Below are 21,654 nucleotides of genomic sequence, written 5' to 3' on the forward strand. Positions count from 1 at the left end.
TGATGAATGGACTTGTATGGCAACAAGTCACAATAATAGAAGTTGCCACTGACTAGATTCTTATAATGCCTTCAACCTAATGAGTGGTTTTCCCCATATTTGCCAACCCAGGCCTATGAGGGTCCTTTCTGCCCCCTAATATAACAGATGTACATCTTTGGAAGCAACTTAAAAATCTTGAGTTCCTAATGAGTCTGCCTGGAGTGGCTAGACCAGTGTAAATATTCCAAAAACAGACAAGGAAGGCCAAACAAGGCCATTGTGGGTGAGATGGGGATACCAAGAGCAGATGAGTGAGGTGTCCTAAAGATTCCTAGACCTACAGTTCCTTAGAAACCGTGTGACTCACCCCTTGGGCCTATTGGGATGAACATTAAAAGATGGCTGCTGGCCCTGGCCAGTTGGCTCAGCGGTAGAGTGTCGGCCTGGCGTGCAGGGGACCCGGGTTCTATTCCCGGCCAGGGCACATAGAAGTGCCCATTTGCTTCTCCACCCCGCCCCTTTCTCTCTGTCTTTCTCTTTCCCTCCTGCAGCCAAGGCTCCATTGGAGCAAAGATGGCACGGGCGCTGGGGATGGCTCCTTGGCCTCTGCCCCAGGTGCTAGAGTGGCTCTGGTCGCGGCAGAGCGACGCCCCCTGGTGGGCAGAGCGGAGCCCATGGTGGGCGTGCCGGGTGGATCCCGGTCGGGCGCATGCGGGAGTCTGTCTCTCCCCGTTTCCAGCTTCAGAAAAAATAAAAAAATAAATTAATTTTAAAAAGATGGCTGCTTATCCTCTGTCTAGTCTGGGTGGGTGAGTGGGAGACTGGCCGACACCAGTGGGCTGTGAGGGATGCTGTGACCCCAGCTCGACTGCCCAGATGCAGAGGGTAACAACTGGATCTATCCTGGGTTTGGGAATGAATTCAGGAAAGATCCCAAATGCCCCTCATGTTCTTTCTACTTGTCTCAAAGGCCACAGCGACAACATGGACTCTGAGCTCACGAGGCTTAGGTTTCAGGCCCAGCATTGCTCATCAGCTGTCACTTGGTCTCAGAGCCTGGTTTTCTTCTCTGTCCATAGGGCCCCTTCCCTGCAGGGTTGTTAGGAGGAATAAAGACTGCGTCTGAAGCATGTGGCAGAGCTGGCCCTTGGTAAACAGTAGCTCCTACTGGAATTGGGGGGAGACAGCAGGACTCAAGGCTCCCAAAATCTCTACAGAGCATTCCACATGTCCTTAGAGGGAAATGGCTGCCCTTCTGCAGAACATGCCAGCTGCGGGCTGCCTGTATCTTGTTTGCTATTAAATTTTCAATAACTTAGTGCCAGCTGTTCCAGTATTAGCTCCTTTGCTGCCAGGAAACTGCCTTACTGCTGCTGCTATGCCAACTGTCAGAAGCAGAGCCTGTGCAGGCCCTCTTTTCAGAAGGAAACAGCTCTGAGATTGCCTGTGGTCCTGCCACCTCTGACGGAGACCACGGAGCTCGTTCCTCACCACCCCCCTTGCTCAGGCTGCAATCAAGCGTCTCTACCTCCCTTTTCAGACCGGGCCTCCGGGCCTTGCCCAGTACTGAGCTGGGTGCCTGACTCTCTCCAGAAACAGCCCCACCTTGAAAGGGGCAAGGTGCTGCCCAGACAGCACCAAGCGAATAGGACAGAGGTCCCAAGAATGGAAGAGACTGATTCTCCAAAGCTTCCCAGTGCCTAGGAGGGAGGGTTCAAATCCTGGGATGGTCCCCAAAGGGCTGAAGCTGGAGAGGGAGGGAATGGGACTGCCTGGGGACCCTGCCCAGCTAACCCACCATGTACATCAATCCCTCTCTTCCTTGCTGCAACCCTCAGCTACTCTGTCACCCCCATTTTACAGATGAGGATGAGCAAGTTCACAGTTAAGTGCTTGTACAAGGTCAGGCAGCAATCTCCAGGCCTCCTGTGTCGGATAGGTCGTGGAGAGGATTTGGAGAAGCTGCTCTCGAGTCCCTCCAGCGCCATCTCCTGGCTTACTGGGCAGCAGCCAGTGTGGGAAGTACTAAAAGCAAGTACAGCTGCCAGCAGAGTGGGCCCCAAGCCAGCAGCCTACCCTTCAGAGGGACACGAACCCTTCAGAGGGGTTTCCTTCCAGTTGCTGTTTCAAGTTCTGGGGTATTTACTCAGGGCTAGGAGCTTGAGGTAGGTCCAGGTCTCCTAGTAATAATACTGGCAACTCAATTTGCTGTCTAGAAGGGAATGTCCATGGAGCCAAGATACTACCCCCTCAGGAGGGATGTCCGGAAGCCTGTTCTGGCAGGTAGGTGAAAAGCACTGGAGACACTCACTCCACAGCAGTACGGGACAGGTCGGCTTGGGGGCCCTGAGCACACACCTGAAGCAGGAGGACCTGACCCTGAAGGGAGGTCAGGGACAGGCCAGAGCTCACCCAGGTATGGAATGAAACTGCTGACGGTGTTCCAGAGAGAGACCCACCCACTAGACTCGCCAAGCATTCCCTCCAGCTCTTGGTTCCCCCACATCTGGGCCTCGTTCTGGGGGATTGGTTTGTTCAAGGAAGAGATAGGATAAGCTAGGGCCTGGAGGGAGGCTGACATGACAGATGACCCCCTTCCCACCGGTTCTGACTGCCTCTCAGACTCCACGTTCATAGAGTATCTACTCTGTGTCAGAGAGTACTGGGCTTTTCCACAATCATCATTCCTTCCTCACAGCAACCCCATAAGGCATCACTGTCCTTTTTAACAGATGAAGCTGCAACGTAATTAGGCAGAGGCTTGCTCCAGATGGTTGAATAAGTGGCAGAGCTGTGACCAGGATGCAGATGTGAACCCTGTCCAGTGCTCTGCACGTGCTCCGTGTCTCCTCTCACCCATCAGCACCCTGCCCCCCAACCTGTGCTGGGCCAGGAGAGGCAGGGCTCTGGTTGCACTCAGGAACAGCAGTCTATGTGGGACAGGCCCCTCTCTGACTGGCCACCTGCTGGCCCAGCACTGAGCACGGGCTGGGACCATAAATCAGAGCCAGTCATGTGGCAGGGATAGGGGCAAATGATCCCATCAGAGGTCTGTTTTCCTGTGCTAACAGGCCAGGTGACCTCCAGCTGTCCCCTGGGGCAGTGTCAGATTCCAGCCTCCAGGGACTCACAGGATGGGATGCTCTCAGGGAGCTACTCACGGCAGCAGCCCAGGCCCACGGCAACCTTGCTCAGGTGTGGGTGTGAGGGGAAGAAGCGAGGCCAGCGGGAAGAGCAGAGCCCTGCAGAGAAGGGCGGAGCAGGAGCAGCGCTGACGTGCCTGTGCTCCCTGGGCCGGCCTCCACTGCCAGCTCCCTCCTGGCGGTCAGCTCTGCTGCGGGCATGCTGGGTCTGCTTACAGCTAACATCCTGCATTTACTTCAAGCAACCAGTCAGTTCAACTGGGGGTATAAAACAGCCTGTGAACTTGTCATTCTCACAAAGTTTGAGTACTCAGACTCCAGGCTCCAAGCAGGTCATGCAAAGACTCAAAACTCAGAGGCTCCCCAATACCCAGCCTTGCCTACCACACCCTGGCCAAGCAAGAGGAAGGAAAGTCCAGGGGGTGTGGGGAATTCTTCACCAGGAGAAGGAGCTGGGCCAAGACTCTCAGCCCCTTAGGCGCAAGAGGCTGTGGGAAGGGGCTGGAGGCTTCCCCCAGGAGTCTGACTACAGCACCAAGCTAACCCTCTGGGCAGGAACCTCTGGGCCCACCCAGTCCAGCTGCTGTCCACTGGAGAAGGGGCAGGCGTCAGGTCACACCTGGGCCACTCCTCTTGCTCCCCCTTCTGAGCTGCCATTGTGTCTGGCCAGCCCAGCACAGAGTCAAAGCCCCTGTCCCACCTCCCCTCCTCCCCCACACCCCTTCCCCTGAGTTGGAGGCAGGGGATGATTCTGTCCCCTTCTCCTTCACACTTTCCTCAGGCTGGAAGTCTCTGGCATCTCTGTCCTCCAATTCTCAGCCTTCATCCTGGACCACAAACACTGTTGCCTGGGTTGGTGCAAAAGGAGAAAAGCAGCTTGCAGCTTGCCCAGCCTACAGGTGGAACTGGCTGTGTGTGGGTCGAGGTATGGGGGGAGGGGCTCCGGGTGATGTGAAAAGATGGATCCTGGTGGCAGCGCCCCTCTTCTTGGTAGCTCATCTTCCTCCACCCAAAACTACTGTACAACAGAGGGCGAAGGGGTGAAGGAGCATGGAGCTCGGGGGGCCTCACTTGGAGCTGGGAGCTGAGTGGTCTGCATGGAGGAAGGTGGCGGTGGTGTAGTTCTGGAAGAGAGGCTGTAGGAACATCCCAATGGTGCCAAAGACGCAGACGAAGACAAAGATCCAAAGGAACAGGCGGTCAATCACCATGGCAACATACTTCCAGTCCTCACTCACCTGGACAGAAGAGACAAATGATTCCCAGATATATCAGTCACATGATGCAGGATAGGAGTGGAATAGGTATAAGCAGGTCCCACCACACACACACACACACACACACACACACACACACACCCCACTGCTCTCCCTTCATGGTCCCAGAATGATATTTCCAAAGCATGGTTTCAATTCTACCTACTTAAAAGCCTCTAGTGGCTGCACTGCCTTCAGGACCTATCCAAACTCCCCAATCTTGAATCAAGACCCACCCATGACAATAGGAGCCTACCCCCATCCTCCTCCATGCTATAATTCAGATTTACCAGACCCCACATGTGCTCTCAGGTTTCTGTGCCTTTGGGTTCCCTTTCTGTCTAGAATTCTGGTCCTCTCTTTCTATACCTGGTGAACTCCTATACACCCTTCAAAATCCAAACCAAATGTCACCTCTTCAATGAGGCTTTCCTGATACCCCTGATCAGAATGAACCATTGTCCCTTCTGGGTTCCTTCAGCACTGTGTGCCCATTTCTATCACAGTATTTTTACTGCACTCTGTCATCACTTCAGTTTGCATGTCTGCCCACCCCCCTTCCCCAGCTCCTAAACTACAGAGACGCGTCAAATTAATCTTTGTAATTCCAGCACCTGGGACATAGAGTGCCAGTAAATGGGTGTTGAATTAGTGAATGCATGGCTTCCTCTGCTCCTTATATGGCTGCTTGGGAAGCCCCATCCAACGGCACCATCTTGAGTATGCAGGCTCCAATGAGTGAGGACCGGGTCTGAGATGTGAACAACTCAGTCAAGAAGACAGTGGCCTCTGTGGGTCAGGGGAAGCGCTGGCCTCTCCTCGGGGCTTCTCCACTCCAGCTTGAGTCTGGGCCTCGATGCACATGTCCATTGGCAGCCCAGCTGGCTGGGAGGACGGGAAGGAGGCAAGTGTGCGCCTTCATTTAGTCAGCAGCTGAACAATGACTTTTTGGTGCCACCCGTGCCTACTATGTACCTGGCACCATGCTGGCATGGAATATAATGAAAGCAAGACAAACACACCCTTTGGTTTATAGTCTACTGAGGGAGATAGACCCAAAATAAGTAAAATATAAAAGAATTACATACTGTTGGGTGCTTATAAGGAAACCAAGAACTGAGATAGAAAAATTGAGGGGACAGTATAATTTAGGGCAGGGGTCCCCAAACTTCTTACACAGGGGGCCAATTCACTGTCTCTCAGACCGTTGGAGGGCCGGACTATAAAAAAAACTATGAACAAATCCCTATGCACACTGCACATATCTTATTTTAAAGTAAAAAAACAAAACGGGAACAAATACAATATTTAAAATGAAGAACAAGTAAATTTAAATCAACAAACTGACCAGTATTTCAATGGGAACTATGGGCCTGCTTTTGGCTAATGAGATGGTCAATGTGCTCCTCTCACTGACCATCAATGAAATAGGTGTCCCTTCTGGAAGTGCGGCGGGGGCCAGATAAATGGCCTCAGGGGGCCGCATGTGGCCCACGGGCCGTAGTTTGGGGACCCCTGATTTAGGGTATGGTCTGGGAAGGCCTCTCTGAGGAGATGACATTTATGGTAAGAGCTGATAAACAAGAAGGAACCATCTGTGGCAAGAATCAACTGAAAGAAGAAACAATCAGGCAAAGTCAGACTGAGGGAACTTCAACGATCCTGCACCCTCCAAAAATGTTTACACCATGAAAGACAAAGCTGAGGCGCTGTTTCCGACAGAGAGGAACCAAAGAGGCGGGACCAGTACATTCAGTTCAAGGTCAATGGATTGGGGTGGGGATGATGCTACAGAGGGCAGCACTGAAAAAATTGGAAAAAAATTAATATGAACTTTAGATATTGTATCGATGCTAAATTTTCTGAATTTGATCATTGAACCTGGATAATGCAAGGCAATGTCCCTATTGTTAGGAGACACAGTGAAGTATTTGGGATAAAAGAACACAATGTCTACAACATACTCTCAAACAGTACATCAAAATTTAATAACATTTTAAATTATTTTTTTATTTTAGCCTAGCCTGTGGTGGTGCAGTGGATAAAGCATCAACCTGGAATGCTGAGGTCACAGGTTTAAAACCCCAGGCTTGCCCAGTCAATGCAATACGACAACCAATCAATGAACAACTAAAGTGAAGCAACTATGAGTTGATACTTCTTGCTCCACCCCCCACTCTCTCTCCTCTCTCTGTAAAATCAGTAAGTAAAATCTTTTTTTAAAAAAAATTATCTTTTAGGCCCTGGTCGGTTAGCTCAGTTGGTTAAGAATATCGTCCCGAAACAACAAGGTTGCTGGTTCAATCCCCAGTCAGGGCACACACAGAAAGCAGCCAATGAGTGCACAACTGAGTGGAAGAACAAATGAACATTCTCCTTCCCTCTCCCCTCTCTCTCCCTTCCTCACTGTCTCTCTGAAAATAAAAAGGAAACTAAGCCCTAGCTGGATAGCTTGGTCAGTTGGAGTGTTGTCCCGGAGTGTGGAGGTTGCTGGTTCGATTTCCTGGTCAGGACACATGCAGGAGCAGCTCCGTGTTCCTGTCTCTCTCTCCCTACCTCTCTCAAAAAGATTTTTTATTTTAAATCATTTTTAAAAGGAAAAAAAGGGCATTCTAGGCAAAGAGACCAATATGTGCAAAAGTCCTGAGGCAAGAAAGAGCTTAGCTTGCTTAAAACAATCAAGCAGATAAGCCAGTGAGCTGAGCAAGGGGGAGAAGCCACAAAGGTGAGGGAGACACTGTTTGTTTGGATGGGGCAGCACAGAAGGTGAATCAAGACCATTACAAGTCTCTTCCCTGGTTCAGGCAAGAATTGATGGAAGCCTACAGCCAGGGGATAGTGTGGAAATGGTGAAGAGAGGGTGAAGCCAAGGATTATATTGGAGATTGTGCTCACAGGTCAGGCAGGATTCTGATGATTTGCACAGTGGGGAAGATAAGAAAGTGAGAAGTCAAGAATCATTCCAGGATTTTAGTCTGAACCATCAGGGAAAGTGATGCCATTTACTAAAAGATAGATCAGAAGAGGAGTGGGTGGGAATGTAGATCCAGCGCTCAGTTTGGGACACGTTAAGTTTGAGATGCCTGTGAAGCATCCAAGTAGGTCACTGCATTCTTATTAGCCAGCTCAGTAAAAGCACATGACATGAGTGGACTGCAGCAGGGGAGGCAGAGGCTGTGAGGAAGCTGGCCGAGCCCTGTGCCTCTACCCCACCCATGCACCTCCCACTTAGCCTCTGCTGTCTCTGAGTCTTCCACCCCAGCTCCTCCAGCTTTGGCAAAACCCTCTTCCTCCATCAGGACCTGCTCAAATGCCAGGCTGTGAAGCCCCCCTCTCCCTCCCCCCAACCAGTAGTGCAAGAGCTTCCCCTTCCTCACGCCCACATCAGAATGGCAGCGACTGAGCAGAAATCTCGCCAGCCATCACAGCAACAGGTGAGCAGCAGCCTGGAACCAGTCAGATACCCAAGGATTGAACACAGGTTGAGGCCAGCCATAGCCCAAACTGGGGCAAGTCAACTCCTCATACTTGGTTCCCAGATGCAGAAACACAGGAGTCCCCTTTTGGGGAGCTGTGGTAGAAAAAGCCAGCTGTGCAGAAGGCTGGAGGGGCAAGTCTCGGAGGCCCTAGTTTCTACCTACTCCACCTCCAAAATATTTCCTAAGGCCATCCCCCGGCCCCAGAAAAGTAGAAACAGTATATTGATTTGGGACTGTCCTCTCCTCCACTAGCAGGCCTTGGAACCTCTTAACTGGCCCCCAATACACACACACTCCTTCCACTGCCTTCAATTTTGCCCTCTGTGGGGCATACAAAGAATTCAGTCTCAGTTTGTGCTAAGAACTGAAGATTAACAAGTTGGACTTGGCCCTGGTTGGTTGAGTAGATAGAGCATTGGCCCAGTATATGGAAATCCGGGGTTTGATTCCCATCAGGGCACACAAAAGAGGCGACTACTTCTCTCCCCCACCCTCTTCCCCTTCTCTCCCTCCCTTCCCACAGCCAATAGCTCCATTGGATCTGCCAAAGCTCTGAGGATAGCTGGTCCAAGCCCTCAGCCTCAGGCGCTAAAAATAGCTGGTTGATTTGCACATCAACACAAGATGGGGGTTGCCAGGTGAATCCCTGTCAGGGCCCACGTGGGAGTCTGTCCCACTCTCTCCCCTCCTCTCCAAAGGAACAAACAAACAAGTTGGTCTTGGTAATGCAAGCGGCCATTGGTCAACTGCGAACCCAGAAGGGCCTGTTCCATTCCCTGACCACCTTCCTGACACTGATGATGCCCAAGGTCATCCTGTACAGACTCCAACTTAGTGCCTCCTCCCAAAAACCAACTGAGAGCCCTGGCCAGCGCCCAGGCCCACACCCCCAAGCAGACTCACATTTCCCGCATCCAGCCCTATTAGCTTTGCGCATCTATACCACGCAGCTGCTTTCCAGATACTGCAGCCCCTCATCTCAAGCCCGGAGTCCCCGCGCCGTACTCACGCTTTGGTCGTCGTCCTCGCTGCGCATGTGGTCCGCGATGAAGCGCACCCCGTCTACCGCCTCCCGGAGGCCACAGTCACAGGGCGCCCCCAAGCGCCCCTGGCCGGCTGCCGACGCAGGCTCCGCTCCAAAGGCCCCAGCCAATCTCTGGACTGACGCGCGGTTGACAAAGCACGTGCAGGAGTCAGCCCCCTGGCCTTCGCGGAAAAAGAGGGATCCGGTTCCCTCGCGCTCGCGCTGGCGCCGCCGCTGGCGCAGGCGTTGGCGGGCGCAGTGGTGGCGCGGCTGCTGCATGAAGAGTAGTGTGGGCAGCTTCTCCAGGAAGATAACCTTGACCCAGGGCACCATGGTGTGCGTGGTGGGTGAGCGGTGGTGCACGTTGAGCACACACACACTGGTGACAATGGAGAAAGTGACAAGCACCATGGTGAACATGAGGTACTTGCCAACTAGCGGCACGTCGAGGGACGTGGGCGGCACGATCTTGGAGATAAGCAGCAGGAAGACTGTGAGCGCCAGCAGCACAGAGATGCACAACGTCATCTTCTCACCGCAGTCCGATGGCAGGTAGAAGACAAGAATAGCTAGTGAGGTGATAAGCACACAGGGGATGATGAGATTGATTGTGTAGAAGAGTGGTTTTCGGCGAATGATGAAGTCATAGGTGATGTCCACGTAAGTGGAGTCATCGGGGTTCTCGTTGCGACGGCCTGGCAGCGCCACGATGTCCCACTCGCCACTGGGTGTGAAGTCGTCCAGGCTAGCCACGTCACTCTTGAGCACCAGGTCGATCTCCGTGCGGTCGTAGGTCCATGAGCGGAACTTCATGGTACAGTTCTGTTGGTCAAATGGGAAGTGCTTTACTTCGATCTTGCAGGCGCTCTTGTAGATAGCAGGTGGCAGCCAGAAGATGCTGCCATCATAGGAGACCACAGCGTTGGAATAGAAGGACACCTCATACATGCCGTCAGCACTGCCAAGGGATGAGCATAGTCAGCCCTGGCATCAGCGTTCTCTGGCCCTACCCACCAACCCAGCCCTGGGCCGGAGGAGAGGAAAGCCAAAGGAAGATATGGGAGGGGAAAGCCAAGTCTGAAGGTAACCATCCAGAGTACAGGGAGGTGGAGCAGAAATTGAGCAAGAACAGTATCTGGGTGGGTTTGTTAGGAGAAGAGGTGTTCTGTTCAGACCTGTGAAACCCCTTGGAGATGAAGAAGTGGATGAAGAGGGTGAGTGACACATCTTCTACTTGACATGCATTATGTAAACTGTTTGCTTCATATGAGGGTGGAGAAGTTAGGGGAGCCAGGGAGGCCTGAATGAGGCACCCCATGCAATGGAGGGGGACAAAAGCAGGTGGGAGCAGAAGATGATCCTACTTGTGGTTTTTGGAACTTGGAGATAAGAGGGATTATTTCAAGAGAGGGGATGGAAATGGAAGAGAAGCTGAGACCTCCAGGTTCTCTGCTCCTGCCCAAGCCTCCAGAAAAGCCTATTTTTGAATCAGTTTAAGCACTGGGGGCTGTCAATCTTTGTTTGTATCCCACTGCAGCTCCAAACACTGGGATTCCTAATTGGCTGTCCATGAGCCAATCACCTTGGCTGTCCATATTATACCTCACTGGTCTGGGTCTTTCTAGCTGGGTAGTGACTGCATCTATGCCAAAGAGAAATCTCTTCTTTGTACCCAGCATGAACTGATTTACTTAACCCAAGACTTCTTTCTTCCATGAGCACTCCCATGGTCTCTCCCAGGCTTCCCATTGCTCCAAGGTTACCTACTTGTTGTATAGGACCACATCTGGGAGCCAGATGTGTTTGGAAGGGAGTCGAACTTTCTTCATGTTGTCAAACTCCTCAGGTTTCCAAGTGAGGCGATAATCCTCCCACTCCTGAGAAAGTGAGAGAAGGAGGTAACACCTTCTGCCTTGGGAGGGGCTCAAGGTCAACAATAGGGACAAGAGGGGTCCAGTCCCATCTGGCTTGAAGAAGCTTTTCAAGCCATCACCTCACAGCGACTTCTCTGCCCAGCAAATATGTTTCATAAAATACATTCTCATTTAATTTGCACAGGTAAGTTAAGACATTAGATTCTACATTTTACACATGAGAAAATAAATGTTGTACAGTTGAACACATTCACATTACAGAGCTGGTGAGTGGGAAAACCATGATTCAAATCCAGTTATTTAGGATTCCAAAGTCTATGCCTTTCTGCCTCTCTTCAGGAGATTAAAAGAGAGAGAGAAAAGAAGACATACACACCAAGGAAGGAAAAAAGGAAGGAAGGAAGGAAGGAAGGGAGGGAGGAAGGAAAAAAGAAAAAGGAGGAAAGAGAAGACCAAGGGTGTGGGCAGGAAGAGCACTAACCTGGGTCAGCCAGACATTGGTGGTCATGATCTGCTCCCGCTCATGCTACAGGAAAGAAAAGAAGCTGCTGAGAAGCCCCCCCACACACACACACACATCCTGCAGCCTATAGTCCCACCACAAGCTCCCATGTCCCTCCCATACTTCTCAAGCCTTGGGAACTCCAGAGGACTAAGCACAAACATGAACCCATTCTGGCTGTGTTGACTTCAATAGCTGGGTAGAGAGTTTGAGAACCCCACTCACCACACTGATAAGCTGGGCAAGTGATACCATGAGCTGTACTGTCACCAGGTCAGAGCCATTGGTGGCTGGGCGGATAAGCTTGTTGTAGCGGGAAGGATCCAAAAGATGTTCCACCAGCCGTTCTTCTGTGTCTGTACCCCAGACCCCTGGGCAAGGGGGTAAGAGGCAGGAGATAAGTAAGTAAGCAAGAAAGATCCACCTAGGATTTCATTCTCCCTAAGCAAGTAGGGAAATCAAGGCCCAAATAGGAGACTGAAGTTCCCCAATGCTCCACCCCTAAGAATACATCAAAATGCTTAAGATAGAGAAACTCCTTCCCAAGATCACTGACCAAGTTACCCAGACAGCCCTATACAGACACCTCCAGACTAAGAGACCATTCTGCAAGGATTAATGGAGATCTGCTTTTCCTGCAAGTACTCAGAGGGTGGTTTCAAGAGAAATCCATATTTCTATGCTCCTAGAAGATACCTACAATTCAGAGACAGCTTTGGAAGGTGGTCAAGGGGAAATTTATTCATGTCTCACCATACACCCTCTCACCTCAGTAAGTGCTCATCTATTTGTGCAACTCATATTATGTGCTTCCACATGTAATTGTAGCTGGGACCCCATCCCCACCCTCAAAGGCACTGGGTTGGAGAAGAAGAGTTGGACTAAGTTGTGGGTCAGGGCATATATTTAGTCCCAAATTCCACATATACAAGAGCCCGCACCCCATGAGATGACATGCAGGTGTGGAAGTTTCGTTAGGTTATATATTCCCTTTGCACCTGCCCTTCATATACTCTGTCTCCTTCTGTAGCTCTGCACAAACACACCAACCCCTCAGAGAGCTCCTCCCAGTCTGGCAGACCTTATTCCCTTCCAAGCCTCTTATTCCACCCTACGAGATAGTTGAAAAGTCACTTTTCTCTCCATTCTGCCTTGCCCTTGTGAAGTGACCAGAACCGGGAGCCCAATGTGGTGGACATGAAATGATGAAGAGCCAAGGGAGGGTGCTGAATCAGGTAGATTTCTTGATATAATGTTTCACAGGAAGTCAAATGGTATCTCAGCCCCAGCGACTGCCCTCCTGCCACCTAGAATGCCTGGCGAAATTCCTTCCCTTCTTCCTTTGTGTGCCCACACCCTCCCCACCACCACAGCCCAGGTTTCTATCTCTTCCTTGCATCACTTTCTCCTTAGGGTATGTCCTCCTCCTAGTTCAGTCTCCCACGGGCTCCCTGCAGGCCGGAAGATCTCTCCCCTAACCCCCAACAGATTCCCCTACCTCTAGGAATCCCTTCCTCCTACCTTTGAGCCTGACCGGGATGAGACAGAGCGGGGCGACCTGTCATTACCTGAGTACAGCCGGAGGAGGCCGAAGCCGAGGAGCAGCGCCATGGGGCAGGAGCACTGGGCCATGCTGCGGGCATAGCTCGCCGCCTCACCTAGACCGGCAGGACCGCGCTGCGGGCGGGGGTGCTATCCGTGGTGCTGAAACCGCGCCCGGCGGGGAGCTGGGCCCAGGTGCCCGCGGCCTTCGTGGGATGCCGCGGTGCTTCTGACGCTCAGGGAGTGGGCTGCGAGAAGGAACCAGCTTCTCGTTCATCCCAGTCTGAGCCGCGGAGGCTGTTCCGGCAGCTCTTACCGGGAACACAATTGGGACCGTGAGGGGGAGGAGTCTCCGCCCCGGAGACGGAAGCGCCGGATCCCAGGAAAAAAGGGGTCTCGGGGAGGGATAGTCTTTTACTGGTCCCGCTTAGTTAGGCTGTGTGTGAAGCGAGAGAAGGGCGACTCATCAGACGGTGGAGGAGTTCTGAAGCCCTGAAGTTGGGGCAGGACCTGGAGGTTGGTTGAGAAGGGGGTGGGAGAAACTGAGAGTCAGAAAATAGGTCAGGGCCCTCTTCGTACAGAGGAGGGAGGGCCAGAGTGAGAAGTCGGGAGGAGGTTCTGGGGTCCTCCTTTTTTTCTCTTCCCAAACTGAAATGATCCTGCCTCCCGGGAGAACTGAGGATGCGGCAGAGAAAATGCCCTTAGGTAAAGAGACAAGGGGCTGTGGTTTGTTATTTTAAGAAAACAGTTTTGGAGTCTGGAAACAGAATCTCCTTAGCTACTGTTTCATTCTTTACTTCCCTCCATAAATTTCCTTAAAAGGCCAAGCTCTGTCCTCCCCCAAGTAGTCTAAGGTGAGCACTTATGGATATGGCCTGAAAAGAAGGTAACTCAAAAGTCTTGAAGAGTGGAAGGATAAGTGTCTCTTATCAATTAGCCTTTCTCACCCCCATTTCCTTCCACTCCAGTCTTTGGCTTCTGTGTGGCAAAGCTGATCAGAAGACTATTTCACAGAGGCCAGCCCAAGAATGAAGCTAACACAAAGGATAGCAAAGATGAGACAGAGAGTAGTGTCAAAATTCAATGACATCTTTGATCTTGAAAGCCCTAGACTTTTAGCTTCTGAACCAATAAAGGCTTCCGTTTATTCTTGGGTAGATTTTTGTCACTTTCAATCAAAAGATTCCTGACTTAAGCAGCCTTATCATACATCAAGGTTCTTATTCCATCCCTGCCTACTTCTTCAACCTCATCTGGCCCACTACCCCCAGCTCCACACTTCAAATACTGGCAATGTCTTTAAGATCCTTGACCATTCTGTCCCTTCCGCCCTCCACCCTTTAAATATGTACTCCTCTTGGCTCTTTTGTTACCGATTTTCCCTCAACCACCTTCTACTTAACTTTGAACATCTGGCAGAAATGTCAGTTCCTCAAGAAAGCTATGCCTGACCAAGAATTAGATCAGGTGACTTGCGATGTTTCCAGAAGATGTCCAATGAATAAATAAATTAGCCTAATACTGTAGCAGCCTATCCTGATAGATCATGAACCAGTACAGTGCCTAGAATATTGTGAGGGCTCAACAAATAAGGACAAGGGCTAGTACAGGACTGACACCTTTTAACATGTAGTGAGATACTGCTCTCTAAAAGTCCTTGAAATTGTGGAGGAAGACCAGGATAAGTACTAGGAAAAGAAAGACTGGAGAGAAGTGGGTGACTATAGGCCCCGTACTGCACGTGGAAGTGGACCATATATCTGCATCACAATTTCCAAAGCAAGTTGCATGTATAAACATGTATAATGTCTGAAGAATTAAAGAAATCTTGGAACCAAGGAAAGGATCAAAGAATAAAAGCCTACAGAAAAGAAAAGGAATATATGCAATCACACTGCTTGAGGAAAGATTTAAAGGCAGGAAGAAGACTTTCAAAAATCAGATCAACATCTGTTGCATAGGTGTTGAAGATGCAGTGATCAAAAAGAACTAATCCCAGCCCGTGCCAAATAGCTCTGTTGGTTAGAGCATTGTCCTGAAGCACAGAAGTTGCTGTTTCTATCCCCAGTCAGGATACATACAGGAATAAATCAATGTTCCTGTCTCTCTTGCTCTCTCTCTCTCTCCCTTCCTTTCTCACTAAAATCAGTAAATAAAAATAAAAGACCTAGTCTCAGCTATTCAGGAGATCAGTATGGTGGCAAAGACTTGTTACACAATTTGGTGTCTGCTTTGTAGAGATATAAACAAGGTACCATGGAAGCACAGAGGAGGAAAAAGTTAATAGTGTCGGAGTGCCTGGAGAGATAGAGATAAAAATTGAGATTTGAAAGATGAGAAAGCCAGTAAGACAAGGGCGGTTTAAAGGCATTTTAAATTCCTGAAGGAGAGGGATGGGGAACTTTACATGTAGACAGTACTAGTACTTTCCTTTTGTGTGTGTGTGTATGTGTGACAGAGACAAAGAGAGACAGAGGGACAGAGACAGGAAAGGTGAGAGATGAAAAGCATCAATTCTTCATTGTGGCACCTTAGTTGTTCATTGATTGCTTTCTCATATGTGCCTTGACTGGGGGGCTACAGCAGACCGAGTGACCCCTTGCTCAAGCTGGTGAGCCTTGCTCAAACCAGATGAGCCCGCGCTCAAGCTGGCGACCTCAGGGTCTCGAACCTGGGTCTTCCGCATCCCAGTCCAATGCTCTATCCACTGTGCCACTGCCTGGTCAGGAAGTACTTTCCTTTTGATGGATGCTGGGCGATTAAAGAAGTCTTCCTTTATGAAGAGATCTCTCTGGAGTGGTTGCTTGTCTCTGATTTGGCAGATGAGAGGGTCCCTCGCTTTCTTGAAGCCCTTGGTTGCTCCCTGATGCTCCCTTAATCCAGTCCAGATAGCATGCCTACCTTGGCCTCTACCTTCTCTTTTCAAATTACCCAGCTTTATGTCAAGATTGATTCCAGCCTGGCAGGGATTGTGTCCTTTCAGCACAACCACCCAGTAGCCAAGGAGAGCTGGAACATTCTGTCTCCCTCATGTCTCCCACACACACTCTTTCCACATCTACCAGGAAGAAAGGCAGCCAGGCAGAGTTGAAAGGCTCAGAACCACGCAGGGTGAAGAGATAGAAATATCAGCCCTGAGGCAAAATAGGGACCAGGAAAAGTTTGGTGCAACACTGCCTTTGCCTCTGATGGTAGGAAACATCTTCTTTTCGAAGGCATTACAATCAGTTTAGATATTTATGTGTATTTAGATAAAACATACATACAAAAAGTATATAGTAAGTGTACAGCTAAATTTTCACAACATGAACACAGCAATATAATTCCCACCCAAATTTTAAAAATAGAGCATTAGTAATATCCAGAAGCCCTCTATTTTGTCCCCATCCCCCAGTCATTATTCTCTCCTTTCAAAAGTAATATCACATGGGTAGGGAGGGATGGAGAGTGACTGCTCAATGGGTACTACTTAAAGCCCTGGAACTAGACAGAGGTAATGCTTGCACAGCATCGCAAATGTACTGAATGTCACTGAGTTGTACACTTTAAAGTGGTTAACTTATGTTACGTGTACTTTCCCACAATTAAAAAAAAATGACTGAAAATAATGTCGCCACTATTCTGACTTGTAAGAGCACAGATTGACTTTGCCTACTGAATTTCATATCAATGGAATTACAGTGGTACCTTGAGATACAAACAGACCAACATACAAATTTTTTAAGATATGAGCGTGACTCGGTCTGTATTTTTGTTCGAGATCTGAGCGAAATTCCAAGATACGAGTCGTGATTCAGGAAGCTGCAGCTAGTTGGAGCGTTGGCGCACAGGTCCAGTATTGGCAGTTTGATATACAAGTTGACTGACTTACGAGCTCGGTTACAGAACGAATTAAATTTGTATCTCAAGGTACCACTGTGTGATCTTTTGTATTTTTTAACATTATGTTATGAGAATCATGAACTTTATTGAATATAGTTGTAGTTTATTCATCTTTTTTAAATAAATAAACTTTTATTAGTTTATTCATCTTCGTTGCTGTAGAATATTTTATTGTATAAATATCCCATCACTTATTTGGGTTCCTATTTTGAACTAGTGAAAATATTTCTATGACTTGACTAGTGATGGCACAGTGGACAGAGCATCCACCTGGGACGCCCCAGGTTCAAAACCCCAAGGTTGCCAGCTTGAGCATGGGCTCATCTGGCTTGAGTACAGGCTTACCAGCTTGAGCACAGGGTCACTAGGCTTGAGGGTAGAATCATCAACATGATCCCATGGTCACTGACTTGAGCCCAAGGATTGCTGGCTTGAAGCCCAAGGTCTCTGGCTTGATCAAGGGGTCACTGGTTTGGCTTGAGCCCCCAGTCAAGGCACAGATGAGAAGCAATCAGTGAACAACTAAAGTGCCACAATTATGAGTTGATGCTTCTCATCTCTTTCTTTCTGCCCATCACATAAAATAAAATTAAATTAAATTCTATTAAGTTCCCTCTGAGTACTTGCAGGAAAAGCAGATCTCCATTAATCCTTGCAGAATGGTGTCTTAGTCTGGAGGTGTCTGTGTAGGGCTGTCTGGGTAACTCGGTCAGTGACCTCGGGAAGGGGTTTCTCTATCCTAAGCATTTTGATGTATCCTTAGGGATGGAGCATTGGGGAGCTTCAGTCTCCTGTTTGGGCCTTGATTGCCCTACTTGCTCAGGGAGAATGAAATCCTGGGTGGATCTTTCTTGCCTACTTACTTATCTCCTGCCTCTTACCGCCTTGCCCAGGGGCCTGGGGTACGGACACAGAAGAATGGCTAGAACAGAAGAATGGAGCATTTTTTGGATCCTTCCCGCTACAACAAGCTTATCCGCCCAGCCACCAATGGCTCTGACCTGGTGATGGTACAGTTCATGGTATCATTTGTCCAGCTCATCAGTGTGGTGAGTGGGGTTCTCAAACTCTCTACCCAGCTATTGAAGTCAACACAGCCAGAATGTGTTCATGTTTGTGCTTACTCCTCTGGAGTTCCCAAGGCTTTGGAGGTATGCTGATCCCCTCTCTATTTTTGAAAAAGCAAGCTCTTACTGTATATACTGTTCTAAGCACTTTCCATGTGTTATCTCACTTAATCCTCCCACTGGCCTTATGAGGTAGGTATATTAAGATCTCCATGTCACAGATATGGAAACTAAAGCACATACAAGCTACGTCACACGATTAACAGCTGGTTGAGTTGGGGTTTAATGCTCATTTTATTACTAGCTTCCGACTTCTAGACCATGCCACCTTTGTTTTCATTCAGGTTCTCTAAGGTTGTTGCTTTTTTGCTGGAATGCCCTTCCCTGTCCCTGCTATGCCTGCCTTCTCTTCTTTAAATCTCAGCTCAAATGCCACTCCCTAGGGAGACCTCCTCTGACTACTACACTTAAAGTGACCCTCAGTCATTCTTTCCCACATGACCCAATTCTAATTATTTGCATCTCCTTACCAATCTTCTTATGGTAATTCATTTGTTTAGTATCTGACTCTTTGCTCTAGAAAGCACACACTATAAGAGAAGGGATCTTATCTGTCTACTGCTGTATTTCCATACATAGACCAGTGTCTGACACATGGCAAAGCCCCCATAAATGGTTACTGACTGGTGAATACCTCTTGACTTCATAGTATTAACAGTAACCATAACAGTTATAGATTTAGCATTTGCTGAGCAATGTACTATGTGCCCACCAGTGTTAATAATTTTATATATCTCATTTCATCTAAACTGGCACAATGATTCACACTGCAAGGCAAAAAGAGTATCATGCTCATTTTACAGATTAGGAAACTGAGTATCACAGAAATAACTCGCCCAAGGTCACATAGCTAGCAAAGCACAGGAACTAAAATCCAAACCCAGTTTAGTCTGACCCCCCCAGTCCATGCTCTTTCCTCTCAGCTGTGCTGCACCCTTTATGGTCTAATTCAAAGGACAGCTGTAGAAGACTATTACTGATGGCTCTGCCTCTCCTGAGCTCAGAACTCACACCCCACTGGTCTCCTGGAGAATATCCCACATCCCCCCACCTTCCACACACTTGATATATTTATAACCCACTGTTTACTCTTTCCACAAAACTCAGCTCTCCTCTGAGATGTCTCATTCTTTGTTAGTGTTGCTATTATTGGTTGCCTGAGCTTGCAGAGCGTCTCAAAATTCTACTGATTTTTTTATCTTCCTTGATCTTCAATAAAGCCTAGGTTCCCAAACATAGTTTTGAATGTCTCCCAAGGTTTAACTTTTGCCAACCTTACCTGCATTTCTCTCCCTTGTAGTAGACATAGGCCTTCCTTCCATTCCTCCAACTTGCCATGGTCCTACCTCAAAACTTTGACATATGCTGTCCCTCCTGCCTGTATTAGTGTCAAGCCCTCTCTCCCCTCATAGGTAATTGCCAATATCCCTCAGAATTGAGTATGTCATTTGTTCAGGGACACTTTCCCAGATCTCTGGTCTTGTTCTTTTTTGAGGGACTTACTATACAGGGGTCCTTGGGTTATGACACAGTTCCATTTCTACGACTATGAAGTAACCTGAATTTTGGTCTAAGTCAAAACATACCCTAGCCTAAGTCACTTACCTATTCTAACACATCTGTAAAATCATAATCTAGAACATAAAAACACAAGTAAGCCACAGAAAAAGGAAAAGAACATAAATATACTGTACTATACACTGTGCTGTAGTAACAGAAAAGGTGACAAAAAATGAGTGTAAGAAAAAATCCTTACCTTTATCCCTGTGGTTGGCTTGCACACTGGAAGGGGCATTGCAAGGTTGGAGAGAGTGACCTGTTGGGAGGAGGAAGCTGGAGAGGCGGGAGAACCTGCAGAAGGTGCTGGAGACACTGGGTCAGGTGAATCAGGATTGCCTGAGGAACATGCAGGAGACGCTGGAGATGATTCTACCTGTACTACAGGTGTTTCATCTCTAGAAGCAGCTGAGGTAGAGGGTACAGGATCTGTTGCAGGCCTCTCTACCTTCTTAAAGAATTGTTCCAGGCTAGTCTGGAAGGTTGATGACTTCTCTTCCAAAACCTGCCTATAGCATTGCAAGGCATCCATAACAGCTCTGTAGACCTTACTGAAACTGTCATCGCTGTACAATGCTAACAACATAAGCTGAAATACTCACATCTCAATTTTTTAAAGTTTTTATGGCAGTGAGCATCCTAACTTGAAAGGTTGTATGTTGAGATTGTTGTAATCCAAGGACTCCCTGTAACTGCAATTAAAAGACTGAATGTCTAACAATTCAGGAAGTATCTGACTTTCTACCAAGCTGAATGCACAGAAAAGGTGAGGACTGGTTCTGTCTCATTAAGGCTGCATCCCCAGTGACTCACAGGTAGGTGCTAAGTAAATACTTGCTAATCTTCTCTCACATCTAGGGAGTCAACTGGCTTTGTAGACTTCACTTTTGCCATATCCGTTTCCCCCAGAAGAATATAAGCTCCATGAGAGCAGTGATTCTTGTTTTATTCATTCTTGTTTCCCTAGCACCCAAGAATTCATTAAAAGAACCTATTCACCACTCTGTTCCAGTTCTAATGTCTCTTCCTTTCACATTTCATCAGAACACCAAATACGACTCCACACTAGGCTTCTGACAGGAACTTTTTCAACCAGAGAGCTGAGATAACCGAACAGACCGGCAGAGAGGAGGAGACAGAGCTCATCCCAGTGACCATGACTTTTGAGTTTCCTCATTGGGGTGATTTGAAGTTTGTGCAACATTTTGAGACTATCTCATCACTTTGTTTTATTCTAAATAAAGTCCTTTACAAAATATGAAATTCAGGGTTTCCAAATGGTTGCATTTGTGGGTTTCTTGGTTAAGGACTGGAGTCAAATGACATATGAAAACCTCTTGAGACAGCATTAGAGAGGAACACTATAGCTAAACTACCTCTGCTAAGAAATGCCATCAGCTTTAAACACCTCTTTGGTAGAGGGAAGTTTCCAGACATCTTAAGCTTATTTATTCAAAATTGGCATCCCACCATGAGTCAGGCATTGTGATAGAAAGTCTAAGGAATAAAAATATAGGTGATACACAGATTTCAAGTCCTGTAGCTCCCTGGATGATGATTAAGAGACTATAAATAAAAGAAAAACCAATCAAGAAATGACTACAATATCTCTGGCCATGTGGGAGAACAAACCACATTTTCACTTTCCATAGTCTGCATAAGCCTGGCTGAACAGGGTCTGGAAAACATGGCTGCATGAGGTTTAGGAAAAGGATAAACACAAAGAGCTGTGCCTTCAGAAGGCCAATTTAGAATGAAAAAAAGGAAGGGCATACAGAAATGAACCAGCACAGTTCCTGCCTGTAAGAAGCTCACAGGTTGGTGGGAACAACAGACAAGTATATAAAGACTCCAGCGCGGTGTGGCAAAGGCTCTGATGGGGTTAGGCCATAGGACCACATTGGAAGCAGAGTTTGTGATGAACTCTATGTGGGCAAATTAGGAAAAGTTTTACTGAGGCGTTGACATGAAGTTAGGTCCTTGTTTCCAAGAATTTCTTGTTTAGGAATTTGTTGTCCACAAATTCCACAGATGAATGAATAACCAGCCATATCTAATAAAAGGAATTACTCTTTAGGGAAAAGTGGAGGTTGGGAATCACTCTGGGCCCTTTTTGGGAATGGCACAAGGTTGAAGAGACAGTCACAAGTGTGTGTGTGTGTGGGGGGGGTTGTCCCAATCCTTTTCTCTAGTGATGAGACCATCAACAACAAGGATAGCGATCACAATAGCAGTGATGACTAGTAACACCTACATAGTATCTACTATGTGCCAGGAGCGGTCTTA

At 48.3% G+C, this 21,654-nt stretch overlaps 1 protein-coding gene and 1 long non-coding RNA gene across 2 annotated transcripts; one reads left to right on the forward strand and one right to left on the reverse strand.

The window, feature by feature from the left end:
- Positions 1-727: 727 nt before the first annotated feature.
- On the reverse strand, positions 728-13,269 carry CHRNB2 (cholinergic receptor nicotinic beta 2 subunit). Its single transcript, XM_066261995.1, has 6 exons — positions 12,829-13,269; positions 11,486-11,631; positions 11,240-11,284; positions 10,652-10,761; positions 8,870-9,842; positions 728-4,363 (listed from the first exon to the last, which is right to left on the reverse strand). The coding sequence occupies exons 1-6, from the start codon at positions 12,890-12,892 to the stop codon at positions 4,193-4,195; spliced, it is 1,509 nt and encodes a 502-aa protein (XP_066118092.1). The 5' UTR covers positions 12,893-13,269; the 3' UTR covers positions 728-4,192.
- LOC136326280 (uncharacterized) lies at positions 13,200-20,631 on the forward strand. Its single transcript, XR_010729421.1, has 3 exons — positions 13,200-13,318; positions 17,578-17,733; positions 20,413-20,631. It is a non-coding gene; the product is annotated as an uncharacterized lncRNA (long non-coding RNA).
- Positions 20,632-21,654: the final 1,023 nt, after the last annotated feature.

The sequence above is a fragment of the Saccopteryx bilineata genome, chromosome 2 (genome assembly GCF_036850765.1).
Source record: "Saccopteryx bilineata isolate mSacBil1 chromosome 2, mSacBil1_pri_phased_curated, whole genome shotgun sequence".
Classification (NCBI taxonomy): Eukaryota; Metazoa; Chordata; class Mammalia; order Chiroptera; family Emballonuridae; genus Saccopteryx; species Saccopteryx bilineata.